The sequence below is a fragment of the Podarcis filfolensis genome (assembly GCF_964270895.1).
Source record: "Podarcis filfolensis genome assembly, chromosome: 13".
Taxonomy (NCBI): domain Eukaryota; kingdom Metazoa; phylum Chordata; class Lepidosauria; order Squamata; family Lacertidae; genus Podarcis; species Podarcis filfolensis.
This window is the reverse complement of record NC_139615.1, coordinates 45,158,313-45,186,137: the sequence shown is the minus strand read 5'-3', so window position 1 is coordinate 45,186,137 and position 27,825 is coordinate 45,158,313. Positions and strand designations below refer to the sequence as shown.

The following is a 27,825-nucleotide window of genomic DNA, read 5'->3' as shown; positions in this document are numbered from 1 at the left end:
TACTGGAAGGAATTTTTAAAATTGTGTTGCTTCTATCCAGATGAGCTTCATCGCGGGGAGGATTTTAATCGAGAACCGGAAGTGTCCGGGCGTGGGAAAGTCTCTGCGCTCCCTTACCTCTAGGGGTTTTTGCGATCTGCCCAGCAGATCTCCGGATCTCCGGCCCGCCTCCCCGGAGGAAAGGGAAGGGTCTGCGCCAGCGAGGGCTCCGGGCAGCCGGTAGGAAACGGAGTTGCCTTGACCCCAAAGTGCGTTCCCACGCGAGAGGGAGCCTCAAAGTTCTGCGCGCTTTTACGCGCTTGGTGCGGAGTGGCCCGTTGCGCACCCGCGTCGGAAATCGGGTGGGTTTGTAGCAGCGCAGCACGCGTGTCTTGGGAATTCAACTTGTGGCTCACCGCGGGGACTCGGCTCTGGCATCCTGTTCTCCATCCCGTTATGATCACAGGGCAAGAATGCTCCTGAGCAGGTGCAGAGCGTTCAGGGCCGGACTGAGTCCTTTGGAGGCCTTAAAAGATTTGGGTGCGCCCATATCATGGGTGTAGCCAAGGTGGGAGAAGGGAGGGGCAGCTGCCCCCCCATCCATACAAATACAGTGGTACCTCGGGTTACATACGCTTCGGGTTACAGAGTCCGCTAACCCAGAAATAGTACCTCGGGTTAAGAACTTTGCTTCAGGATGAGAACAGAAATCGTGCTCCGGCGGTGCGGCAGCAGCAGCAGCAGCAGCGGGAGGCCCCATTAGCTAAAGTGGTGCTTCAGGTTAAGAACAGTTTCAGGTTCAGAACGGACCTCTGGAACGAATTAAGTACCTTTACTTAACCCGAGGTACCACTGTACATAGCTATTGTATTTTAGTGTTTTGTTGGAAGCCGCCCAGAGTGGCTGGGGAGACCCAGCCAGATGGGCGGGGTATAAATTATTATTATTATTATTATTATTATTATTATTATTACTGAGATTCTGTTCTCCCCCAACAAAAGGCCTGCGCTCCCCTAACAAAAATCCTGGCAACGCCCATGGGTCATATGCTGTATATCAAATTCAGAATATAAACAATAATAAACTGTAAAATGAAATTTTATTTTGGGAAATGAAATGAAACCCGCAGGAAGATGGAAAATATAGTTGATATTTGACTCCCCCCTCCTTTTTCCAATTGCAAAGCCTTTGATGGGAGCCTCAAAATTAACCACACCAGGTAACATCAGAGGGAAAGGTGACATAAGTGAAGCCCACTCCACTCCATTGACTCAGCTGAAGCCCTTTGGCTTCTCCCTTCCCAGGCCTGTCTCCTTGCAGTGACTGTCCCTCCTACCCATAATGCAGCAGTACAAAAGGTCTGGTACCCAAGGATGCTCATTTTCCAGTTGTGTCATGCCTGTAATCCATTTATAAACACACACACACAACCAGTGTGGCGTACTGGCTGGAGAGCTGGACTAGGAGCCGAGAGACCAGGGTTGACAAAAAGACAGCACATACCATATTTTTCGCCCCATAGGACGCACCAAGTTTTTTTGGGGGGAAATAAAGGGGAAAAAAATTATTTCCCCCCCAGGCGCTTGTGGGGCCGGCAGCGGGGAGAAGTGCTCTTCTCCCCACCGACCGCCTGCAGACCAGGTCCGGGGACAGTGGGAAGACGCGCTGCGCCTCCCAGCTGTCCCCAGAGCTTGCGGGGCAGGCAGCGGGGAGAAGCGCTCTTCTCCCCACCGCCCGCCTGCAGACCAGGTCCGGGGACAGCGGGAAGACGCGCTGCGCCTCCCAGCTGTCCCCGGAGCTTGCGGGGCTGGCGGCGGGGAGAAGCACGCGTCTCCCCGCCGTCAGCCTCCAAACCACATTGGGAGACAGCGGGATGGCGGCGTTCCGCCTCCCCGCTGTCCCCCGACCTTGTGGGGCTGGCGCTGCGGCTCTCCTGAAGCCTGGAGAGCGAGAGGGGTCGGTGCCCACCGACCCCTCTCGCTCTCCAGGCTTCAGCGAAAGCCTGCATTCGCCCCATAGGACGCACACACATTTCCCCTTCATTTTTGGAGGGGGAAAAGTGCGTCCTATAGGGCGAAAAATACGGTAAATGTAGCCAATGCAGCACAGATAACTCTGTAACCACGTCCATCCCCTAAGACTCTTGGCAAATGTCTTCTGCTTCGTTGGCAGTTGTACATTTTCTGCCAGTTTCTGCAAAGAACGACATGCAGCCCTGGAAAACAACAACAGTGATTTTAGGCAAGGCCAAAGTGCAGGCTTTTATCCGGTACTCATCATGCCGCCCTGATGAGGCCAGTTGTTCAGTGCTGCTGAACTTTGAACCTCATTCTTGAGATCATCTGCAGTCTGCAACTCAAGCTGGGCTAATTGGACGCTGTTGGCGCTTTGCTGGAAACGAGCAAAAATCAAAGTTCTGGAGTTCTGGCATTACAGGCAAAACAAGTGAGCCAACAAAATGCAAGGCATGAGTGTTGGATTACTGTAGCTGGCAATTTTCAGTAAATGTCGTGGACCCTCTTTCTTCAAATTTGAAACATTTCCTTCCACCACCTCCAGTTTGCTATAAATGGAGACTTTTGCTGAGCCACCCCATGAATAATTTTGGTTCAGCCTGTGCCAAATATCTAAAGGATCTACTACTTCCTTCCCATTGAAGAGTTTTTATGCTTGCAAGACTAAATGCTTTCCCCTCTGCAGTGACCAAAGGCAGAGTCCAGTGCTGGATTTACGTATAAGATAAACAAGCTATAGCTTAGGTAAAGGGACCCCTGACCATGAGGTCCAGTCGTGACCGACTCTGGGGTTGCGGCGCTCATCTCGCTTTATTGGCCGAGGGAGCCAGTGTACAGCTTCCGGGTCATGTGGCCAGCATGACTAAGCCGCTTCTGGCAAACCAGAGCAGCACACGGAAATGCCGTTTACCTTCCCGCCGGAGCGGTACCTATTTATCTACTTGCACTTTGACATGCTTTTGAACTGCTAGGTTGGCAGGAGCAGGGACCGAGCAACAGGAGCTCACCCCATCGCGGGGATTCGAACTGCCGACCTTCTGATCGGCAAGCCCTAGGCTCTGTTGTTTAACCCACAGTGCCACCCGCGTCCCTTAGCTATAGCTTAAGGGCCCCCCAAATTTTTTAAAGGGAAACAAAACTGGATTTACATTTCCAAAATATAAGATAAGAAACAAATAGAATAAAACCTACATACAGCAACAGTGCTTTGTGTTGTGTAGGCTCCTCCTGCTAGCCTGCTCCCAAAAATATCACTGTTTGGCTCATTTCTACTTCTTAATTGTATTTCAGTTCAACAATTACTTTGATAAAATACATATCTTGTTATGTGCAAATGGTTTTAGATACCTATTAGGTCCATAAAGTACCATATAGCATGTATTCAACAACAAAAAACAGCGACAATTTGTTGTTGACAAAGGACAGCTGGACATATAAATGGGCCCCATTATCTTCAGGAGCTTAGGGCCTCAACAAACCTAAATCCGACCCTGGCAGATTCTCACACATTCCATTTCAAGCCCGTTTGTGTGCCTGCAGTCGAGAAGTACCAGATTCAATGGACCACATTCTCTTAGATTGCCCTTTACACAGCAGACCTCGCCAACTGATGCTGAGCAAAATGTTGGACCTCCGGCCCACAACTCCGAGAAGAAAGCAAAGAAGCTTTCTCCTGGCAGATCGGGACAAAGATATTACTGCTTTAGTAGCTTCCTTTTTAGCCACAGTCTTACCCAAAAGGGTTCCCAACGAACTGTCCTTTTTGGGAAATAGGTTTGCACAGGCATAGGCAAACTCAGCCCTCCAGATGTTTTGGGACTACCACTCCCATCATCTCTGACCACTGGTCCTGTTAGCCAGGGATGGTGGGAGTTGTAGTCCCAAAACATCTGGAGGGCTGAGTTTGCCTATTCCTGGATATCCAAATACACACAACCACAGTGTGACCTTGATAGCTTCACCCTTGTCTTTTTAATTATTCCAGTTAATTGAAATGTTTTATACTGTGATGCCAATAAAGCTATTTGATTGATTGATTGTTTTTGGTTCAGGATTGCCAAATCTGGTTTCTTTCTGGTTGCTAGAGATACTGGTCACATGAAGGTAAAAGTTATGAGATGTATCAATTGAATATCTGAAGATAATTTGCTGTAATTGCTTTGTGCGTTGCAGGGACCAAGAACAGAAACATGAGGTATGTCAGCACGCGAGGACGAGCCAGAAGCGTCGATTTCGAAGGTGCTCTTTTATCGGGCTATGCAAGCGATGGTGGTCTTTTCATGCCTCAGAAAATCCCGGCTTTAGACTCTGCCACACTTCGAAAATGGAGCAGCTTCTCTTACCCAGAGCTGGTGAAGCAATTGTGCTCTATCTTCATTTCGCCTGAACTTATTCCGGAAGCGGAACTGAGTGGTAAATGAATCCAGATCAGCTATTGAGATTTGACAGCCTTAACAACTATGTTAGATTTATTTCATTGGAAAATGTTATTTGCTCCCTTTCATATAATGTAATTAATTTCGGGTGACTCGACAGCAGCAGTAGATGTGCTGGTAGTATTGATTATTCTTACTGTGTTTTATTCAACTTCATCAGTGTGCATTGTGCAACAAAATACCGGGTCTCTGCTGTCAGGGCAGTTTGAAACTTCAGCAAGAGGAGACAAGTTCCAGAGAAGCAGATGGGGCTTAACCACTCAGGGTGCTAAAGTTGGATTCTTTCTTTCAATATATCTTTATTAATTTAAAATAAATACATTTATGAAAAACAGACGTACATACAAGTAAACAAACATACAATCAAACAAACAAACAAACAAATAACAGAAAAATCAAACAAACCACCACACTATAAGATATAAGAAGATTAATATAATTATCATATCACCATATATACTCCTGGTATTGAACACAATTATAAAATTTATAGAAAAGAAATTTAAAATTTAAAACTTGTTCTTTTAAACTGGAAATACAGTCAAACCTCGGCTCCCGAACACCTCTGTTAACGTACGTTTCAGTTCCCAAATGCCAAAAACCCGGTGTTCTGGTTTTCGAACATTTTTTGGAAGCCGACATGGCTTCCGCGTGAGTGCAGGAAGCTCCTGCAGCCAATCGGAAGTCGTGCCTCAGTTGTCGAACGTTTTGGAAGCCGGACGGGCTTCCGGAATGGATTAAGTTCGACAACCGAGGTTTGACTGTAGCAGTGATGGGTGGGGATCAAGATCAAGACTGCAACAAGCAGCAGCCAGGGGGCGGAGTTAACCCTTTCCTTCTGTGCTGCGTTCCCAACAAAAGTTCTATCGCAGGCATAGGCAAACTCAGCCCTCCAGATGTTTTGGGACTACAACTCCCTGTTAGGATATAGTTCCGTTCCACCTTAAAAGGGAACAGGCTGTTGTGTGTTACATGCCTGTTTACTTCCAGCACTTGCTGGAAACTTCTGTTTTGTATGTTGCTTTTGTATTGCTGTTTTGCTGGAGACTAAGGGAAGCAGACATGTTTTCCTCTGTTCCTGAACTATGCTGGATAAAATGCTGTACATTATGCTTACACATCTCTCTGTCTGCCTCTTCTGCTGTGAGAAGATTTACACACTCTGCTGATAGAGCGTGCACGGGTCTCTAAACGTATCTGAGGCTCGTGTCGCTGACTGATGCTGTTCCAAGGGTGTCCAGCTGCCAGCTGGTGGCTGGAGCCAGCTGGGGGACTGCTTGATGCCCCCTCTCCCCGGCACTATCCCAACACTCCCATCATCCCTGACCAATGGTCCTGTTAGCTAGGGATGATGGGAGCTGTAGTCCCAAAACATCTGGAGGGCCGAGTTTGCCTATGCCTGTTCTATTGGCACCAGCAGGAAAGAATGTCTCTGACCAGCCAAATAGTATTGGGGATTGGGATGCAGCCCTTATGGATGAACCAGGGTTCTGCTCGCCACACCTCTTTTGTCTGACCACAAATATTAGCCCAAATTTGTGGACCCCTGGCCTTGCATTTCCCCTAATTAAATATTGTTGCCTTTATTCTGGAGTGCAGCATTACTGAGGTAAAACTTGACTTGACCGTCATGTTAATATGTCTGAAGGGCCGATATATTGCTGTGCCATTTTTTAAAATTCCCCCCCATGGTAAATCTTTATTGGTTTAAAATACAGACGCAAATGATCATGTACAACAAAGGTAAGTATAAAAGAATTGAATACAAAAAAACCCCAGCACATCAAGATATAAGAACAAGAAAAAAGAAGATAATAAGATAAAAAAGAAAAGAAAAAGAACCAAAAATTTATGCCGAATCATAACCATCAAATTATGCCTTAAACTTCCAATCGATCTCATTATACTGTTTATATAATCATAATTTTATCACACAGCTTTACATTATATCCTTTTTCATGTATTCCACTAAAGTATTCGTTTCATTCATTTTTGTTTACAAGTAGCATCATTCCAGTTCTGCTAAGATGGTATTATTTGTACAATGTAATCTTATATATTCCTTAAATATTTTCCATTCTCTATATATTTTCTGATTTAAAGCTCCTCCGACTTTTCCCATCAATTTTGCTAGTTGGAAATATTCTGTCATGAGCGTCTGCCATTCAGTTATCATTGGTATTGTTTTGCCATATTTTCTTTCATGCTTCCAAGCTAACAATGTCTTTTGACTTGTCGTCTTCTGCTAGACCTAATTGACAGAGCATTCAGCAGGTTCAGGCACAAAGATATCATTCACCTGTCAAGACTGGAGAAGGGCTTGAACGTTCTGGAGTTGTGGCACGGCGTAACATACGCTTTCAAGGACCTATCGTTGTCCTGCACGGGGCAGTTCCTGCAATATTTCCTGAAGAAGAAGAAGAAGCATGTCACAATTCTAGTGGGTATGTTTTGCAGCTGGGACTAATGGATTTCTGCTCGTTTTTAATAATTTTCTTTCTTTCTTTCTTTCTTTCTTTCTTTCTTTCTTTCTTTCTTTAATACCCTCCCCTCCCCGGCCAAGACCGGACTCAGGGAGGCTAACACCAGGTATAAAAACAATTGATTAAAATACAACTTAAAAACAAGATTACAATACAACTTAAAATGCAGCCTCATTCCATTGGAAGCCCAGATCAAAAACTGTTTTTTTTTTTGGGGGGGGGAAACGTCAAATCTTCACCAAGGCCCCCTTTATCACATACACAGCCCAACAAGACAACGACAAAAACCCACCAACAGCATACAAATCAATATGGCTAACCTGATCCAAAACACCCACCCACCCCACTCACACATGAAAACAAAGACCACCATGGCCAACCACAAATGAACAGCCACAACCATGGCCAACCCCAACCTCTCTCACCACCAAAGGAACACAAGTGAACAGCAGAGAACCTGCACAAGCAACGCTGACACAAAACCCCACATATCTTAAGTAAAATAGAAATATCGCCAACCGACCCCATCCCCACCCATCTTCCCCCCTCCACCTCTTTCCCCCTTTTCTTCCCAATGTCTCAACAAATGAAACTGATTTGTAAAAATGTTACATGGGAAAAAAACAAACGAGAGAGACACTTTTGTAAAATAAGAAAATCGTTAATAATAATAGTAAGGCTATGCACAGACTAAAAAAAAAAAAGAACTGCCTTGAGGAGTTGGGCTTAATCTGCAAGTAAGATGTTAAGCAAAGCTCTGCTCAGTAAAACAAGGTTAATATTTATTTTATTTTTTAAAAATCTTCACCAAGGCCAACTATCCAGACTGGTCCTACATGGGCCAGAAAAGCCAGGGAAGTCCCCAAATAGGAGTTCCAACACAGAAGGAGAAAAGAAAAAAGAAAGAGGGGGAGGGAATCAAATTGGCTCGAAGCCAAAGGCCAGGCGGAACAACTCTGTCTTACAGGCCCTGCAGAAAGAAATCAGATCCTGCAGGGCCCTGGTCTCATGAGGCAGAGCATTCCACCAGGCTGGAGCCAGTGTTGAAAAGGCCCTGTCCCTGGCTGAGGCTAATCTGACTTCCTTAGGGCCCAGGACCTCTAGAGTACTGCTATTTATGGACCTTAAGGTCCTCCATGGGGCATACCTTTGCTGTCTTTGCTCAAGATGCGTTTGTTACTTCTTTTTCCCTGGTGTAGAAGCATTTGTATTTGCATTTAGGCACCTTGACAGAGTAGAGAGTAAGAAACAGGGCAGATAAAAATCAATGATTTTTAAAAAATAAAATAAAATCTGATTTTTTCATTTAAATCAGATTTCCCCCCACTCCTCCTTAAAATTTCTGTCTTCCTGATTTCTGATTCTTCTGGTCATTTTTGCCATTTTGGCATAATCCATCAACTTGATCTGCCGTTCTTCTGTGGTTGGGACTTTATCGGCCATGGCCATAAATTTGGCCGGCTTTAAAAGACGATTAAACAAGTTCATGGAGGATAAGGCAGTCCTTGGCTACTAGCCACAAAGCTCCACTGTCAGAAGCAATATGTATTTTGAATCCCAGTTGGTTGGAATCACAAGTTGAAAGATTGCTGTTACTCTCAGGTCCTGCTGGCAGCCTTTCCATAGGCCATTGTGAGAACAGGATACCGGACTGGATGGAATCTTCTTATGCTTAGGGCAGTGGGAATGAATGAATGAATGAATGAATGAATTTTTATTTGTGTCAGCCGTTGGCCATAGCAATAAAACAACAATACAATATACAAAGAATAGAAATAAAAAAGTCAATTATATAAAATACATTTCAGGGTTTTGAATCAATAGCCAAATAGTGGATCTTATTCTGATTGCCGCAGCTAAAAACCATGCAGCCTGTTATGTTCTCACTGAAGTTCTCACCCTGGGCCAGCAGGGGGATACTGTAGATAGTTTTCACTCAGGTCCACATATGCAAATAGGGGATTGAAAGTGACGTTCAGTGATTGGCTAGTTACAGAAAGTTGCTACTGTTGCATTGTAGTGGAGTTCTATATAAGCAGGCTGGCTGAACCCTTCAGTTCAGTTCTGTTCTGGCCTGTGAATAAACAAGAGCTGTTTGCTGTCACCTGCTCATCTTGATCTGCCAAGACAAAGGACACTGTGGCAGTGTCTGGGCGATGCAGAATGGACAATAAAAGAGGGGTGATAACCTCATTCCTCAAGTCTTTATAAAGAATACTGCCATATCCACAGGGACATAAACGTTTTTCGTGTGGAATCGGTTGGCATTGTCCCTTGAGTACAGCCGAGGGCAATACATTCAATCTTGCGAGAGTAAAAGTGCGTCTATATTTTTGAACTGCTAGGTTATGTAGATAGGGTGCCAGAGAGTCGAAATGGGTAGGTGGGAAATTGTCATACCACGGGAGTGCAAACCTAAAAGTGGATCCAGCATTATTGATGGGTTTTACTGGGAGTCAATTGCTTGGCCCAGAGTGTGCCTTCTTTCCCTCTGACCTTGTAGACTCCCAGCAAGTCTTTAACAGTCTTGGTTATTTTTTTAAACAGGGACTTCAGGGGATACTGGGAGTTCAGCCATTGAAAGTGTCCGGGGTGAAAAGAATGTGGACATATTTGTTCTGCTGCCACGTGGCCTCTGCAGTCAGGTGCAAGAGCGGCAGATGACGACAGTGATTGAAGACAACGTCCATGTGTTTATCAGTGAGTGACTCCATTTTTAACTTCAGAATGCTTCTGGGTTCGGTCATTGTGGATTTGTTGCCTAGTGGGCAGTAGTGGTGTGCAGTGCTTTTTTCTGAGGGTACGCATGCCTCTAAACATTTTGTGAATCTAAGTTTGGCCTCATTGTGGGGCAGTATTTCAATATGGGTGATGCGGGTGGCACTGTGGTGTAAACCACTGAGCCCTGGGCTTGCTGATCAGAAGGTCGGTGGTTTAAATCCCCGCGATGGGGTGAGCTCCCGTTGCTCGGTCCCTGCTCCTGCCCACCTAGCAGTTCGAAAGCACATCAAAGTGCAAGTAGATAAATAAGTACCACTCCGTTGGGAAGGTAAACGGTGTTTCCGTGCGCTGCTGTGGTTTGCCAGAAGTGGCTTAGTCATGCTGGCCACATGACCCGGAAAAACTGTCTGCGGACAAATGCTGGCTCCCTCGGCCTATAGAGAGAGATGAGCGTGCAGCCCCAGAGTCGTCGGCGACTGGACCTAACGGTCAGGGATACCTTTCCCTTTTCCTATTTCAATATGAGTAGGAAAATGAGAGTAGCCCTAAACAATTTTTTATGGAAAAAAAGCACTGGTGATAAGTATTAAAGTCTGTGTGAGGATATGCAGCCAAGTTACAAATGCACGATTGCTAGATACAGTGGTGCCTCGCAAGCCAAAATTAATTCGTTCCGCAAGTTTTTTCTTTTTGCGAGTTTTTCGTCTTGCGAAGCACGGTTTCCCATAGGAATGCATTGAAAATCAATTAATGCGTTCCTATGGAGACCGCTTGCCAGGCTGGCGGTGTGGAGAAGGGCTTTTCTCCCCACCGCAAGCCTTCAGGACAGGTACGGGAACAGAGGGGAAGGCGTGCAGCGCTTCTCCTCTGTTTCCGGGGCTTGCGGTGGGAGGAGGGTTTTTCCTCCCCACCGCCAACATTCAGAACAGCATTCTGAATGTTGGCGGTGGGGAGGAAAGCCCTCCTCCCACCGCAAGTCTTCAGGACAGCCTTCCGAAGGCTGGCGGTGGGAGGAGGTCTCTCCGCCCCACCGCCAGCCTTCGGAGGAGGTCCGAGGACAGTGGGGAAGACGCGCTGCGCTTCCCCGCTGTCCTGGAGATTTCCCTATGGGCTTTCGTCTTGCGAAGGAAGCCCATAGGGAAATTCGTTTTGCAAAGCGCCTCCAAAACGGAAAACCCTTTCGTCTAGCGGGTTTTTCATCTTGCGAGGCGTTCGTCTTGCGGGGCACCACTGTAGTCCCAAACTATCACATCCTCTAAACTTGTGTGGTGGGAAGGGGAACAACCAAAACTTAATGTTTTCTACTTTCAGTCACTGTACACTCTTCTTACCTGCAACGGGGTAGGATACCAATAGGGAGCTCACTCCGTTTTGGACGATGGACCTTTGTAACTTTTAAGAATTATTAGCTGCCTGATTTTCAATACTGTATTTGTTGAATCCTGGCAAGACTTTGCCAAGTGAGCAAACCTTGTATTTTTCTTGTTTACTTAAACTGTCTGAGGGTGATTTCATTGTTAAGAGGGAAAAATAAAAAAGGGAGAAACAATCCCAGTCTGCCTAAGCACCTTGGATATCATAATTATTCTAAACAACAACAAAAAATTTTTTTTCCTTCCAGTAGCACCTTAAAGACCAACTAAGTTAGTTCTTGGTATGAGCTTTCGTGTGCATGCACACTTCTTCAGATACACTGAATGCACACTTCTTCAGATACACTGCATGCACACGAAAGCTCATACCAAGAACTAACTTAGTTGGTCTTTAAGGTGTTACTGGAAGGAATTTTTTTTGTTTTTTGTTTTGACTATGGCAGACCAACACGGCTACCTATCTGTAACTATAATTATTCTAGATAGCTATGCACAGAGCTTTCTTTTCAGCCAGAACACACCAGAACTCAGTTCCAGCACCTCTCAGGTGGGTGCCATTGCCATTCTAAGAGAACAAGGGAGGCGTTCATGTTGAGTTCCGGCACCTCTTTCCCTAAAAAATAGGACTGGTTATGCAACCTTGTACCAAATAGCTTCTGGAGATAAACTGCACGAGGATAGTGATTTCTCTCTCTGCTGAAATAGCTATTTGCATTCTCACACAAGTGGAAAGAGGAAGGATAATTAACAAATAAAATATCCTCTCCTAGTCATCTAAAACCATCCAACAAAGCCCACAACATCTGGATGGCACCACGTTGGGTGCCCTCGGTGTAGACAGTGCTGAACTCAATGGACCACTGCCAGCGTTGGGAAATCTGCAGTCAAAATCACAATTATGTTTGCTAAATAAGTATATGAAGGGGTTAAGACTCACAGAGTTCCTGTATTCTTAGAGAAGACAGATCTGTGTGATGTTATACAGGCGTACCTTGGAAATCGAATGGAATCCGTTCCGGAAGTCCGTTTGACTTTCAAAACATTCAGAAAACAAAACACGGCTTCTGATTGGCTGCAGGAAGCTCCTGCAGCCAATCAGAAACATTGAAAGCCCCATCGAACGTTCGGGTTCCAAAAGAATGTTCGCAAACCGGAACACTCATTTTAAGGTTTGCATCGTTCGGGAGCCAAAACGTCTGAGTTCCAGGGCGTTTGACAACCAAGGTACGACTGTATTCCCTACATCCTGTGCTGGGAAATAGGGCAAAGGATCTTAATCTTTTCTCCTTCCTCCTTGCCTCTATCTGTTTCTTCTTTTCAAGCCAGCAATGTGAGCAGACATACATGCCTGGCCTCTGCTCAGAGCCCAGTAAAAAGCACGAAGTGTTTTTTTCTGCGCATGCGCGTGACGTCATTTTGCGCTTCTGCGCATGCGCGAGCGGCTAAACCCGGAAGTAACCCTTTCCTGTACTTCTGGGTCGCCACGGGACGTAACCTGAAAGAACGTAACATGAAGCGGACATAACATGAGGTATGACTGTATTTCTCTCACATACACACATGGGACAGGAGGTTTAAATTTTAGTTTACAGATTTCATCCTCAGCCGCTCGCCATCACCTGGCAGGTCCTTTTAGAATCTTTGGTGCCCTGCTTCCTTCACAATCCCCTTCACCTCTGGGCTGGCATTGAGCAAGGCACACTTCTGCAACACGACTGATGTAGCACTCTTCATGCCTGCCTCTTCATCCCTGCTTCTCCCTCCAGCTGAAGGCAACAGTGATGAAATTGATGAGCCTATCAAAGAACTCTTTGCGGATGAGGATTTTTCAAGGAGACACAACCTGATGAGTCTGAATTCGATCAACTGGTCCAGAATTCTGGTGCAGATCGCTCATTTTTTCTACGCCTACTTCCGGTGTGCTTCATCTATGGATGCTGCTACGCTGCCAGTTGTGGAGGTGGTTGTTCCAACTGGGGGAGGAGGAAATCTCACAGGTTAGCAAAATCCAACACCAAAATGCTTCCTTGAGTCATGATGAATTGTGCTGGACCTGTCTGAAAGTTGCATCGCTGGAGATGGGAGGAGCTGTACGCCAAAGACAACTTTTTATTTTGCTGCTTTAGTGCAAACCTAGTACTCCTAAACAATCTGGCCATATTTCTGAGGTTTGCTGAATATTTCTCCTAGTTCATCGTGGCTCGCTGAGCTGCAGGCATCGACTGAGCCCCTATGTTTAATTGCCTTTGCCCTTCACGGCCTAGGACCCTCGTACCTACGGGACCGCCTCTCCCGGTATGCCCCACGGAGAGCCTCAAGGTCCATAAATAGCAACACCATAGAGGTCACAGGCCCTAAGGAAGTTAAATTAGCCTCAACCAGAGCCCAGGGCCTTTTCGACACTGGCTCCAGCCTGGTGGAACGCTCTGCCTCATGAGACCAGGGCCCTGCGGGATCTGATTTCTTTCCGCAGGGCCTGTAAGATAGAGTTGTTCCGCCTGGCCTTTGGCTTAGAATTACTTTGATTCCCTCCCCCTCCTTCTTTTTTCTTTTTCCTTTCTCCTCCTGTGATGAGGCTGCATTTTAATATTTTAATGTTTCAATATTTTAATGTTGTATTTTAATCTTGTTTTTAAGTTGTATTCATTCAACTTGTTTTTATTATTGCTTGTTAGCCGCCCTGAGCCCGGCCTTGGCTGGGGAGGGTGGGGTATAAATAAAAATTATTATTATTATAGACCCTGGGATTGGGCACCTGGAATACAGCCAGTTTATGTAACCAGAACAACTAAATTCTGCAACCTGCATAAATTACATAAGCAGAGTGGAGTGCAGGCTTTACATATTTCTGCAGTTTTGCTCTTTTGCATAATTTGGCCGGCTTTCATTACTCATGGGGGACAGACAAGGAACCATGCAAAACGTATAACCATAAAACATAGCAATTAAATTAACAGTAAAATGCCAGCAACTTCCAATATCACCAATCACAACTGTATTCAGTATTGACAATCAGATCAAATAGAATAGTTGAAATGATTTCAGAACCATATTGTGCATCTGCTTTGCGTAAGGAGATCTGTGGTACAAATTACTGATGGTTTCTTTCTTTGGTCCAGCTGGGTGTCTTGCACAGATGATGGGGCTCCCCATTGATCTTGTGGCAGTGGTAAATGACAACGATGTGGTACACAGAGCTATCCAACAGGGTGATTTCTCACTGTCCAGGTCTGTGAAGTCAACACTGGCTTCAGCAATGGATATTCAGGTAATTTAGCTGGAGAGGAACGTGCTGTTTAGTATGGTAGAAATGTGAGGACCAGCTCTACCTCTCTTTCAAATCAAAACCAGTGAAGGTCCTGTGTGAGTGTCTGGAGGCGGTTGGAGGATGGATGGCGGCTAACAGATTGAGGTTGAATCCTGACAAGACAGAAGTACTGTTTTGGGGGGACAGGAGGCGGGCTGGTGTGGAGGACTCCCTGGTCCTGAATGGGATAACTGTGCCCCCGAAGGACCAGGTGCGCAGCCTGGGAGTCATTTTGGACTCGCCGCTGTCCATGGAGGCGCAGGTCAATTCTGTGTCCAGGGCAGCTGTTTACCAGCTCCATCTGGTACACAGGCTGAGACCCTACCTGCCCGCAGATTGTCTCACTAGAGTGGTGCATGCTCTGGTTATCTCTCACTTGGACTACTGCAATGCGCTCTATGTGGGGCTACCTTTGAAGGTGACCCGGAAACTACAACTAATCCAGAATATGGCAGCTAGACTGGTGACTGGGAGCAGCTGCCGAGACCACATAAGACCTACGTTGGCTCCCAGTACGTTTCCGAACACAATTCAAAGTGTTGGTGCTGACCTTTAAAGCCCTAAACTGCCTCGATCCAGTATACCTGAAGGAGCGTCTCCACCCCCATTGTTCTACCCGGACACTGAGGTCCAGCTCCGAAGGCCTTCAGGCGGTTCCCTCACCATGAGAAGCCAAGTTACAGGGAACCAGGCAGAGGGCCTTCTCGGTGGTGGCACCTGCCCTGTGGAACGCCCTCCCACCAGATGTCAAAGAGAACAACAACTACCAGACTTGTAGAAGACATCTGAAGGCAGCTCTGTTTAGGGAAGCTTTTAATGTTTGATGCATTACTGTATTTTTATATTTTGTTGGAAGCTGCCCAGAGTGGCTGGGGAAACCCAGCCAGATGGGCGGGGTATAAATAATAAATTATTACTACTATTATATTATTATTATGCATCCCAAAGATCTGTGAAATTTCATTGGCAGGATCCCAATAAATAATAATTAATAATAATAATAATTATCATCATCATAGCTCCCTGAGCTCTCCCAGTCATGCTCACTCCATTGATGGACCATTCCATCAGCCTTGCTGTGAGATCGGCTCCATCAGCCTCCTCTCTCCCCCAGTTGTCAGTCATCATCAGCTATTCCATCAGGCTGACGCAGAGGGAGGAATGGGGCTGTGGCTGTGCTTAGGAACCAGCTACATATGGCTTCCATTCCAGCTGGCTTTTTGCAGGAACTTCTGGGCAAGAACTGGTGCCTGAGTTTGCCTGCCAGTTTGATGGCCAATTTCCTCCCTTTCTCAAGGGAAAAGGTAGAGAGGGAAACACAGAGTCAGTTTGGGGAAGTCTGTTGGGATGTTCTTCCTGGATGAAGCCCTGGTTGGTGAAGGAACTCCTTGCAGAGTGACACAGCTGCCTCAAGATCCTAAGACCGTTCCCTTGAACTACTTAGAGAAGGGATGGAGAAGCTGTGACTCTCCAGGTAGTGTTGGACTTCAACTCCCATCAGCCATATCCAGTGGTCAGGGATTATGGGAGATGTAGTCCTGAAAAATCTGATCTTTCTCCCTGATTTAGAGCCACACTGTAATGGGAATTGGGGTTGCTTGTGCGTAAATTCCAAACTGCTCCCAGCTGTTGGGGTAGCTAAACCTTTCCCTGATTTGACAGCCCTTACAAGGCGACTGTCTCAGTCACTGGCAGAATCCGTCAGTGGGCGTTCCCTAAACTTCTTCCAACATAAAAGCTGTTTGACGCCAAGTCTCCTCCTCGCCTCTCTGCGCGGAAGTCTCCTGCACAGAGTGGCCGTGGCCAGCGGAAGTCCTGGGCTCTCTCCGCTGGACCCTGTGGAAGGGTCTTGGAGCCCTCTCTCCGAAGACCTTCCCTGCTCCCCTTCCTTCCTGGTGTCACGCCTATTTCCTTCCCCAATGGAAGTATTCTCCCTCTCCCTGCTGGTCCCTTCTCCTGCATCGTTGGAGAGCCCTACCTCCACTCTTGGCTCCGATGTCTGTTCCCTGACACACACCATAGCCCTATGGGCTTTCTGGAATGTGACTGTGTACAGTGGTACCTTGGGTTAAGAACTTAATTCGTTCTGGAGGTTCATTCTTAACCTGAAACTGTTCTTAACCTGAGGTACCACTTTAGTTAATGGGGCCTCCTGCTGCCGGAGCACGATTTCTGTTCTCATCCTGAAGCAAAGTTCTTAACCCGAGGTACTATTTCTGGGTTAGCGGAGTCTGTAACCTGAAGCGTCTGTAACCCGAGGTGCCACTGTAATGAGATTTGTTCATGGGTGCCTTTTTCCTGCAATCCATTTCCTTTGGCTCCTGCATAATCTTTCCCATAGCTAAATGCTTGCTTGTTTCTGAACATAAACCTCCTTCTAGAAAACGGCCTGTGCCATCTTTTCCTTTGCTAGGAACCTTACAACATGGAAAGGATCTTTTGGCTGTTCTCTGGCTCAGACAGCAACTTGGTCCGAAGTGTGATGGAAGAATTTTACTCCGCTAAAAAAGTCCAGCTCCCGTCCCAGTTGCAAAAGAAGGTTAGCTATGATTTGCCAATGATTTTTCAGTTTACTTTTAGTTTGAAGGCTCTCTTTCAGGAGCGGCTGCTGTGCAACGGATCTCACATCAGAAGCATCGCCTCCTGGAAGGGAGAGGGGAGGTATTGGTGGAGAGATCATTGCGGTGCTTAGGAATGGCAGGATGCAAATGTGCCAATCAACCAGTTGCGATGTTCACTGGGCAGGTGATGTCTACTGTTTCTCTGGTGGAATCTAGGTAAAGGTAAAGGGACCCCTGATCATTAGGTCCAGTCGTGGCCGACTCTGGGGTTGCGGCGCTCATTTCGCTTTTTTGGCCGAGGGAGCCGGCGTACCGCTTCCGGGTCATGTGGCTAGCATGACTAAGCTGCTTCTGGCGAATCAGAGCAGCGCACGGAAATGCCGTTTACCTTCCCGCTGGAGCGGTACCTATTTATCTACTTGCACTTTGACGTGCTTTCGAACTGCTAGGTGGGCAGGAGCAGGGACCGAGCAACGGGCGCTCACCCCGTCGTGGGGATTTGAACCGCCGACCTTCTGATTGGCAAGTCCTAGGCTCTGTGGTTTAACCCACAGTGCCACCCGCATCCCTCTGATGGAATCTACACATATAGAAAAAAACACTGTGGAAAAAACGTACTTAAAGCGTTATACAGTGGTACCTCGGGTTAAGAACTTAATTCGTTCTGGAGGTCCGTTCTTAACCTGAAACTGTTCTTAACCTGAGGTACCACTTTAGCTAATGGGGCCTCCCACTGCCGCTGCACGATTTCTGTTCTCATCCTGAAGCAAAGTTCTTAGCCCAAGGTACTGTTTCTGGGTTAGCGGAGTCTGTAACCTGAAGCGTATGTAACCCAAGGTACCACTGTATTTGCAGCTGTTTCCTCTGAGTCTGGTTACAACTTTCTGAGTCCTCTGTCTGCTTGCAGCTTTCTGAAGGTCTGAAGTCTTGCTCAGTCTCTGATGAAGAAATTGTCGAAACCATGAGACGCTGCTGGCAGGACAACCGCTACCTCCTCTGTCCCCATTCCGCCACTGCTGTTTGCTACCATTATAAACTCTCCAGTTGCCGTCCAAGCACGTAAGCATGAACTTGTCTGCACACTTTCGTAGCTTTCTTATTACAGAATTATATATATTAGAGAATATTGTTAGTATTATTATAATATACTAAAGCATGCAAATGAATGTGGCAATTTTAAAGAAATGTTTATTATTATTAATTGCATAAATAAATTATATTGCAGCTATAATCAGATTAATAAAATAACAGTGACAACAACCACCACCACCTGTGCTTTTTGTTTCTTACTAGTATAACAGCCATCCTGTGAACATAAAATGATGTTGATAAAAATCATGTTCAGCCAGTTTGGTGTAGTGGTTAAGAGCGGTAGACTCGTAATCTGGTGAACCGGGTTCGCTTCCCCGCTCCTCCACATGCAGCTGCTGGGTGACCTTGGGCTAGTCACACTTTTCTGAAGTCTCTCAGCCCCACCTCACCTCACAGAGTGTTTGTTGTGGGGGAGGAAGGGAAAGGAGAATGTTAGCTGCTTTGAGACTCCTTCGGGTAGTGATAAAGCGGGATATCAAATCCAATCCAAACATTCTGTCTGGGACAAGGCAGCAAACACAGCACCATCTTGAAGTTCACCTGAAGAATGCAAAATGTGAACAAGTGGGGACAAAACTGTTGGCAAAGGCCACACACACTCTCTCACACACATTATGAGCTGGGGTAGCATAGTCGTTAAGAAACTGAGAAGAGCCGCTGTTTCGGATCTTGCCTTTGCTGCAAACTCGGGCAACCTACTCTCTCTGAGCCAAAGTGCTGGTGCTGACCTTTAAAGCCCTAAATGACCTCGGTTGTGTATACCTGAAGGAGTGTCTCCACCCCCATCATTCTGCCCGGACACTGAGGTCCAGCGCCGAGGGCCTTCTGGCAGTTCCCTCACTGCGAGAAGTGAAGTTACAGGGAACCAGACAGAGGGCCTTCTTGGTAGTGGCACCCGCCCTGTGGTACGCCCTCCCATCAGATGTCAAAGAGATAAACAACTATTTTACTTTTAAAAGACAACAGAAGGCGGCCCTGTTTTGGGAAGTTTTTAATGTCTGATGCTGTATTGTTTTTAATATTCGGTTGGAAGCCGCCCAGAGTGACTGGGGAAACCCAGCCAGATGGGTGGGCTATAAATTTATTATTATTATTATTATTATTATTATTATTATTATTATTATTATCCACTCCCCCATCTGCAGCATGGGAGATAATACTATAAATTTACCTTGTAGTTTTTTATCTCCTTGACATCTGATGGGAGAAGGGCCACTACCGAGAAGGCCCTTTGCCTGGTTCCCTGTAGCTTCCCATTCCTTGGAGCTGAACCTCAGTGTCTGGGCTGAATGATGGGGGTGGAGACGCTCCTTCAGGTCTACAGGGCTAAAGCTGTTTAGGGCACAATATGTGAAGAGACCCACAAGGATTTGAAGATCAACAAATTTACTGCGGCAAGAGCATTCTTTGAGACGGAACCCGTTCAGTTCTGTCCAAATTTCAGACACGTTTAGAGGTTTGTTGCAGAGATGTGCTCATTTCCTCTTTTCTTCTGCTCCAGTTCCAGGTGCTGCTTGGCTCCTGCCTCCCCTGTGAAGTTTGAAAATGCCGTTCTTAAAGCCGATCTCACCCTTGACATCTCGCCTGAGATAAGGAAGCTGAAAGACATGGAGACCAGATCTTGCGCCCTGAAGAGAGGCGATGACTGGGCAAAACTACTGCGGCTGCAAATAGAAGCAGTTGTGAAACAGAGAAATCCTACGCCAAGCTGAACATTTGCAACGAGTCCCCTAGTTGATTGCTCCATCGAAACCTCCTACTGCTATGCAAGGCATATGATAAGAGAGTTGGTCTGCTTTTGCTAATGAATAAAGCATAGTTGTGTCACAGTTCTTGCTGAAGCATCATCATCAACAACAACAGCAACAGTACAGTCATACCTCGTGTTGCGTTTGCTTCAGGTTGAGTGTTTTCAGGTTGTGTTCTGCGGCGACCCAGAAGTACCGGAAAGGGTTACTTCCGGATTTCGCTGCTCGCGCATGCGCAGGCATGCAAAATGACGTCACGCACATGCGCAGAACCAGCGAATCGCAACACGCACAGACTCGGGGTGCGTTCTGCTCAGGTTGCAGAACGGATCCCGTTTGCAACCAGAGGTACCACTATAATAATAAATTTATACCCTACCCATCTGGCTGGGTTTCCCCAGCCACTCTGGGCAGCTCCCAATAGAATATTAAAAACTCCAAACATTAAAAACTTCTCTAAACAGGGCTGCCATCAGATGTCTTCTAAAAGTCCAATAGTTGTTTATTTCCTTGACATCTGACGGGAGGGTGTTCCACAGGGCGGGCGCCACCACCGAGAAGGCCCTCTGCCTGGTTCCCTGTAACCTCACTTCTCACAGTGAGGGAACCACCAGAAGGCCCTTGGCGATGGACCTCAGTGTACAGGGGTTTGATCAGTGGGGGTTGAGACGCTCCTTCGGGTATACTGGGCCTATTACCTGCTAAAAGTGATGAGCAATTGTTGTTGGCATTCGTCTGCCTCGAGAGACAATGGAGTGCACTTCTGGGGGTGAAATCAAACTGCTGGAGAATCACAGTGCCTGCTGTGATTGCGGAGACCAGTAGCTTGTAACTATTGTTTCTGCTATGGAAGTGAAAGCTGGACCATAAAGAAGGCTGATCGCCGAAGAATTGATGCTTTTGAATTATGATGCTGGAGGAGACTCTTGAGAGTCCCATGGACTGCAAGAAGATCAAACCTCTCCATTCTGAAGGAAATCAGCCCTGAGTGCTCACTGGAAGGACAGATCCTGAAGCTGAGGCTCCAAGACTTTGGCCACCTCATGAGAAGAGAAGACTCCCTGGAAAAACCCTGATGTTGGGAAAGATGGAGGGCACAAGGAGAAGGGGATGACAGAGGACGAGATGGTGGGACAGTGTTCTCAAAGCTACTTACGTGAGTTTGACCAAACTGCAGGAGGCGGTGGAAGACAGGAGTGCCTGGCGTGCTCTGGTCCATGGGGTCATGAAGAGTCAGACATGACTAAACAACAACATTGTTTCTGCTACATTAGCTGAACAGAAGTGATCTCCCCAGGGTGCATGCCTGGGCAGTGTGTCTGGAGGTCCTGGGCTGCCCTGATGACTAGGCCCATCTCTTGGCCTCACTGATGGGGTCCAAAGGAAAGCAGAGCAAAACGTTTGGCACCAGCTTGGCTGCAGGAGTTGACGGAAGGAGGCGTAAAAGGCGCCATCCAACCGTCTTAGGGACTCCACTCCTGAGAGAGAGTAACCAGCCCAAGATCACATAGTGAGCTTTGTGTCAGCCATTGGGATAAACTGTGATGGTTTCTCTTCTGCACAGCCTGGTACAGTTTCAGATCCAGCAGCAAAACCTTAAAAGCATAAGGGTAGCATAGTTCTCAAAAATAAACAACCAACATGAGTTTGACCAAACCGCGGGAGGCAGCGGAAGACAGGAGTGCCTGGCGTGCTCTGGTCCATGGGGTCACGAAGAGTCGGACACGACTAAACGACTAAACAACAACAAAGCATAAATGTAAGGGTGGCATGGTGCCACAAGGGGGCAGAGCCACCTAAGCTTTGATTTGTTTAAAAGCTCTTCTGATCCTAACTGAAATGATTCAAGAACACTCACTTCCTTGGGTCTGAATTATAAGCAAGTAAAAACACGGAGCCAAGTCTCTGCAATACCTTCTGCTTCTTGCGTGGTTGGCAAGGAATTTGGTTCCGTTCACATTTTAATACTAGCCAACCTAATACGCAGTTTGCAAAACTATATATGGATTGAAATGCTGCCCCCCTTTGACGTTCGCACTTCTTCAGATTTTGTGGCACAGTTCCAGTAAAATAAAACACAAAAATGAATGTATTGGATGGAGGGGTGCATGAAAATACACATATTAGAGAAAGCAACGTACCAAAATACAGTCATACCTCAGGATAATTATGCTTCAGGATAAGTATTTTCGGGTTGCGCTCCGCGGCAACCCAGAAGTAACGGAGCGCATTACTTCCGGGTTTTGCCACTCGCGCATGCGCAGACGGTAAAAATGACGTCACGTGCATGCGCAGAAGCGGTGAATCGCGACCTGCGCAGACACGCTGTTGTGTCTTATGTTCTGTTCAGGATGCGAACGGGGCTCCGGAACGGATCCCATTCGCATCCCGAGGTACCACTGTAATGCATTGGGTTGGTGAAAATTGCTTGCGAAATACGTATATTAGCAAAATTGCGTACAAAAATGTGTCTTATGAGGAGAAATGCACATTGGATGCTGGCAATTTTTGCGAGGACGTAAAAATATAATACAGTAATCAAAAACGGATGCTGAAATGTGGTGAACTGACATTATTATTATTATTATTATTATTATTAATGCCACTCATCTGACTGGGTTACGCCAGCCACTCTGGGTGGCTTCCAACAATGTCTTCTAAAAGTCAGATAGCTGTTTATTTTCTTGACATCTGATGGGAGGGCGTTCCACAGGGCGGGCGCCACTACCAAAAAGGCCCTCTGCCTGGTTCCCTGTAACCTCACTTCTCGCAGCGAGGGAGCTGCCAGAAGCCCCTCGGAGCTGGATCTCAGTGTCTGGGCTGGACGATGGGGGTGGAGACGCTCCTTCAGGTATACAGGACTGAGGCCATTTAGGGCTTTAAAGGTCAGCACCAACACTTTGAATTGTGCTCAGAAACATACTGGGAGCCAATGTAGGTCTTTCAGGACTGGTGTTACAGCATAAGGTCTTGGAGGCCACTCCTAGTCACCAGTCTGCCAGCCACATCAGGTGAAATAGTGTGCTTGTGCTCCTGCAGAAAGACAAAATAACTCAAAAATAATATGCTTTCCTTGTGGAGGGGGTGAGCTTTGGGCAGAGGCAAGCAATGCTATAGAGCAGGGGTGGAGGTTAGTAAACGAAAGGAGTTAATATTATTAGAAATATGAATTTGGAGAACTGTTATACAGGTGACATAATGAAATTCAGTTAGAGGGGATTCGAGGAAGTCAGTTATCAATGTAATGAGAACTAGGTATTTGAAGAAACAATTTTTTTGTGTGTGTTTAGTATATTGTAGTGTAATGTGTTTTTCTTTGTTGTGTGTTCTATTATGTCATTTTTGTGATAAATGTTGAAAATCAATAAAAAAAAATTGGGGGAAAATATAGAGCAGGGGTGGCCAACTCCCTAGAGACTGCGATCTACTCACAGAATTAAAAACTGGCAGTGTTCTACTCCCTTTTGGGGGGTTCAGGTTAAAGTTCTTGAGCTTTTTTTAGGGAGGAGGAAAGCCCAGATTTTTGAGGATTCAAGCCTAACATCATGGGAGAAAGGGGAGCAGCTGCTCACCAATAGATCGCTGGGGAAGCAGCCTCACTCCCATCTTCCGTTCTGCAGATTCTGCAACAATGCAGGTCAGAGCGACAGGGCAGGGCTGGATTCTATTTTACCAACGCTAAGGAAAGGGACCCAGCGTATCAACCGCGATCTACCCAAACCTCCCAAGGATCTGCCAGTAGATTGCGATCGAACATCCCTGCTGTAGAGGTTGGGGAGATTGCCTGGCAGAGATGGGGTGGTGAGGCATCTTTTTCTGCCACCCCGCCATATTGGATGAGTGTTTCCCATCGTCCTCCCATTGACCCTGCCAATGTGATTGTGGTGGAGATTAAATATGGGCGCTCCAGAGCAGGCATAGTTTGGGTGTGTACTGGAGGAATCCTGCAGATCCAAGATCTCCTCTGATCCACTCCCAGCATGCCCCATTCAGGCCTCTACTGGTGTCAGAACACCAATGGCAAAGGAGTTGTGGCAGCAGGAGAGCTTTCCGCAGCGACAATAAATGGAACTTGAATCACCCTCAGTGGCCGGTCAAATTGCACAGATGAGAGGTGCCCGCCAAGACTGTTGCAGTCTTGCGGGTTTATGAACGGCCCTTAGGTTATTGCCATACCTCATGAAATATGAAGGGTCTCTTTGTTTAAGGAGAATGGCACGTATCAGACACTGCATAATATGTGCAAATTGGTTCAACTAAGAAAGTATTGCACTTAGCATTAATTCTTTAAAGGTAAAGGGACCCCTGACCATTAGGTCCAGTCGTGGCCGACTCTGGGGTTATGGCGCTCATCTCACTTTACTGGCCGAGGGAGCTGGCGTACAGCTTCCAGGTCACGTGGCCAGCATGACTAAGCCACTTCTGGCGAGCCAGAGCAGCGCACGGAAACGGCGTTTACCTTTCCGCCGGAGCGGTACCTATTTATCTACTTGCACTTTGACGTGCTTTCGAACTGCTAGGTTGGCAGGAGCTGGGACCGAGCAACGGGAGCTCTCCCTGTCGCAGGGATTCGAACCGCCGACCTTCTGATCGGCAAGTCCTAGGCTCTGTGGTTTAACCCACAGCGCCGCCTGATAGTTCCTTATTATGTAATTACATAAAGCTTTTTTTTTTTAATGCTCTTCAGCCAACAGCTGGATTGTTTTTAGGCACACCACTTAGAAATGCGAATAATTTATTTAACAATTTAAATGAATAATTATATAGACGCCTTAAACAAAAGCTCCCAGAGCAGTTGCAGGTGTTGATAAGAAGTCAGTTCCTGCCCTACAGTTAACCATCTCAAAGACCCGACACGAAGGGAAGAGGGACTGGGAAGGAGGAAAAAAAAAATGCAAACTTGGACACTATTTCTTAATTATGGAATTCTTCTAATGGCCTGGTGGGAAGTTTTCAAGGAGAGGAGAAGCCAGAATGTTGCTGGTCTTTCAGCAGAGCAGAGACCTCGCAGGCCCATCCATCTCGCTCCCCTATAGCTTGAGATGATAGAAAAGTCCTGTAGTGATTGATCAATGATGGCTCCTTCAACATTCAGGCCGACACTTCCTGATACACTCATCAACTGATCGACCATTGTGTTTGAACTGAGCTATTACATTTGTGTTTTTCGATGACAGCTGTCCCTAAGGTTCTATAAGTGTGATGAGTCCCATTCATGGCTTTTCATCTGATTTTGTCCAAGGCAATGACTCAATAGTTGAATCTGAGTTGGCTTTGCTTTTGAATTTTGGTTGGTGTAATGTTTATCTTTCCTTCTTTGACTCTTATTTGGGGAGAAAAAAGAAAACAAAAGAGGAAGTGTGAACTGTCACAAAGGACAAAGACCGACCTTTTGAAAGAGGTGCAGAGAAACTTGGCAGGGGAAACTTTGTCACCTTTCCAAATATTCCCAAGCCAATATTTATTTCTTGTATTCTTTATTTGTTTACTGGAAGAAGGGATTGTCCATGAGGAAGTCTTCTCTCTCTTTCTCTCTCTCTCTCTCTCTCTCTCTCTCTCTCTCTCTCTCTCTCTCTCTCTTTCTCTCTCTCTCTCCCCTGCAAGGCTGTCCAAAAATCTATACCCAGAGTACAGTGGTACCTTGGGTTACATACACTTCAGGTTACAGACTCCGCTAACCAAGAAATAGTACCTCGGGTTAAGAACTTTGCTTCAGGATGAGAACAGAAATCGCGTGGTGGCAGCATAGGAGGCCCCATTAGCTAAAGTGGTACCTCAGGTTAAGAACAGTTTCAGGTTAAGAACGAACCTCCGGAATGAATTACTTTCTTAACCCGAGGTACCACTGTACTAGTATTATGAAGAGAATATTATGAAAACTTCTCTGAATCCACATTCTCCTCATCAGGCATGATTGTACAAATCCTTATCATACCTGCTTTGTCACATTTCCCTCTCTGAAGTGGAAAGCCCAGAACTCTTGAGCTTTTCTTTTGAGGTGATGAGCCCCAGTCCTAACACTTTGGGACATGGGTGGCGCTGTGGTCTAAACCACAGAGCCTAGGACTTGCCGATCAGAAGGTTGGCGGTTTGAATCCCTGTGACGGGGTGAGCTCCTGTTGCTCAGTCCCTGCTCCTGCCCAGCTAGCAGTTCGAAAGCACATCAAAGTGCAAGTAGATAAATAGGTACCGCTCCGGCGGGAAGGTAAACGGCGCTTCAGTGCGCTGCTCTGGTTCACCAGAAGCAGCTTAGTCATGCTGGCCACATGACCCAGAAGCTGTATGCCGGCTCCCTCGGCCAATAAAGCGAGATGAGCGCCGCAACCCCAGAGTCATCCGCGACTGGACCTAATGGTCAGGGGTCCCTTTACCTTTACCTTTTACTCCCCCAACTCAGCTATCATGTCTTATTTATTTCTGTATCATTTATTTATTTTACCCTTTCAGCGTATGATTTTATTTGTGCTCTGGGTGGCTGCAAACCAGCTTAGCGTTCTTTGAATGTCAATTATTCTAATCAATAAATGAAATAAATATCTGAAAGCATTTCTTAACAAATGTGATGTTGTGGTGATGGTATCTGTAAACCCAGCTGACAATGGCTGCAGATGCAGTATATATTTAAAGCACATTGTGTTACTGGGAACTATAGTTTGTTGTAGTAGGTTGTAGTAGGAATTGCAGCTCTGTGGGGGGTAAACAACAGTTTCTAGGATTCTTTGGGGAATGACATGTGCTTTAAATCTATGGTCCAGGATGAATGACAAATACTGCTTGTGTTTGGCATCCCAATTCTAGGTACCTTGGTTGGGGAGGGAAGGGTGTAAACCCCACTGAATTCTTTTACCAGAATGTAACTGTACACAGTGAGAGCTGGACCATAAAGAAGGCTGATCACCGAAGAATTGATGCTTTTGAATTATGCTGCTGGAGGAGACTCTTGAGAGTCCCATGGACTACAAGAAGATCAAATCTCTCCATTCTTAAGGAAATCACCCCTGAGTGCTCACTGGAAGGACAGATCCTGAAGCTGAGGCTCCAATAAAGTGGTACCTCAGGTTACATACGCTTCAGGTTAGAGACTCCGCTAACCCAGAAATATTACCTCAGGTTAAGAACTTTGCTTCAGGATGAGAACAGAAATCGTGCTCTGGCAGCGTGGCGGCAGCAGGAGGCCGTATTAGCTGAAGTGGTGCTTCAGGTTAAGAACAGTTTCAGGTTAAGAACGGACCTCCGGAATGAATTAAGTACTTAACCTGAGGTACCACTGTTCTTTGGCCACCTCATGAGAAGAGAAGACTCCCTGATGTTGGGAAAGATTGAGGGCACAAGAAGAAGGGGACAACAGAGGACAAGATGGTTGGACAGTGTTCTCGAAGCTGCTAACATGAGTTTGACCAAACTGTGGGAGGCAGTGGAAGACAGGAGTGCCTGGTGTGCTCTGGTCCATGGGGTCACAAAAAGTCAGACACCACTAAACAACAACAACTGTTTGGAGAGTACGGTGCTCTTTTCGGGCAAAGAGATGGAGGCCATCTTGTTACATTTAATAAGCCAGCTATTTAAATTTGTGCTTCTAAGCCAACAGAACAAAGAGATCGCATATATGGAGCCCACAGGGTAGGCAGTTTAAGGTAAAAGTACTGAGACAAGTGGGTACTAAGCGAAAGGAAATGAGTTCTGAGAAATTCTTAAGTTAGTGGTTTACATCGGGAAGACGTTATAGTGAGTCAACGGTGGAGTGATCCAGTACAGTTAGAATACACTTTGCTAAATCAAGTACAAAAAAGATTACTTAGTTTATTTAAAAAAAATTATTCATCCCAAATTGGGAGTGGGGGGTGGAGAGAGAATAAATCAAATGGCCAGGCTTTGTTCTTGCAATTTGCTGCAAGGCATTCCTAAATGTGTTAATGATAATGAAGCACCTTGCTGTTGTCTTTTAAATGAAGCTCTTTCAGGCTGTAATTAAATACAGACACCCAGCCCTACCTGTCTGAGGAAGGCAGTAGCAGACAGGCTTTGGAGGGATTTTACAAAGTGTTGGGGGGACACCACACCCCTCAAAGGGCTCATGTACATAAAGAGAAGTTGTAAGGCTAACACCCGAG

At 46.3% G+C, this 27,825-nt stretch overlaps 1 protein-coding gene across 3 annotated transcripts; it reads left to right on the top strand.

Annotated features, from left to right (window-relative positions):
* Nucleotides 1-115: 115 nt before the first annotated feature.
* Nucleotides 116-19,798, top strand: THNSL2 (threonine synthase like 2). 3 transcript variants are annotated; one of them, XM_083583201.1, is made up of 9 exons: nucleotides 116-341; nucleotides 4,167-4,406; nucleotides 6,679-6,873; nucleotides 9,460-9,612; nucleotides 12,773-13,003; nucleotides 14,126-14,274; nucleotides 16,727-16,852; nucleotides 17,782-17,933; nucleotides 19,468-19,798. In XM_083583201.1, exons 2-9 carry the CDS (start codon nucleotides 4,184-4,186, stop codon nucleotides 19,676-19,678), a joined length of 1,440 nt encoding a protein of 479 aa, XP_083439327.1. In that variant the 5' UTR covers nucleotides 116-341; nucleotides 4,167-4,183; the 3' UTR covers nucleotides 19,679-19,798. The 3 variants fall into 3 exon arrangements, with proteins under 3 accessions (XP_083439327.1, XP_083439326.1, XP_083439328.1); XM_083583200.1 differs by having other exon boundaries at nucleotides 122-219; XM_083583202.1 differs by having other exon boundaries at nucleotides 161-248.
* Nucleotides 19,799-27,825: the final 8,027 nt, after the last annotated feature.

Bases quoted from the DNA above. Each gene is read 5' to 3' on its own strand.
- THNSL2 (XM_083583201.1), top strand. From the start codon at position 4,184: ATGAGGTATGTCAGCACGCGAGGACGAGCCAGAAGCGTCGATTTCGAA. The intron at 14,275-16,726 runs GTAATTTAGCTG...TTCCTTTGCTAG, and splicing joins CTTCAGCAATGGATATTCAG to GAACCTTACAACATGGAAAG. The intron at 16,853-17,781 runs GTTAGCTATGAT...GTCTGCTTGCAG, and splicing joins CGTCCCAGTTGCAAAAGAAG to CTTTCTGAAGGTCTGAAGTC.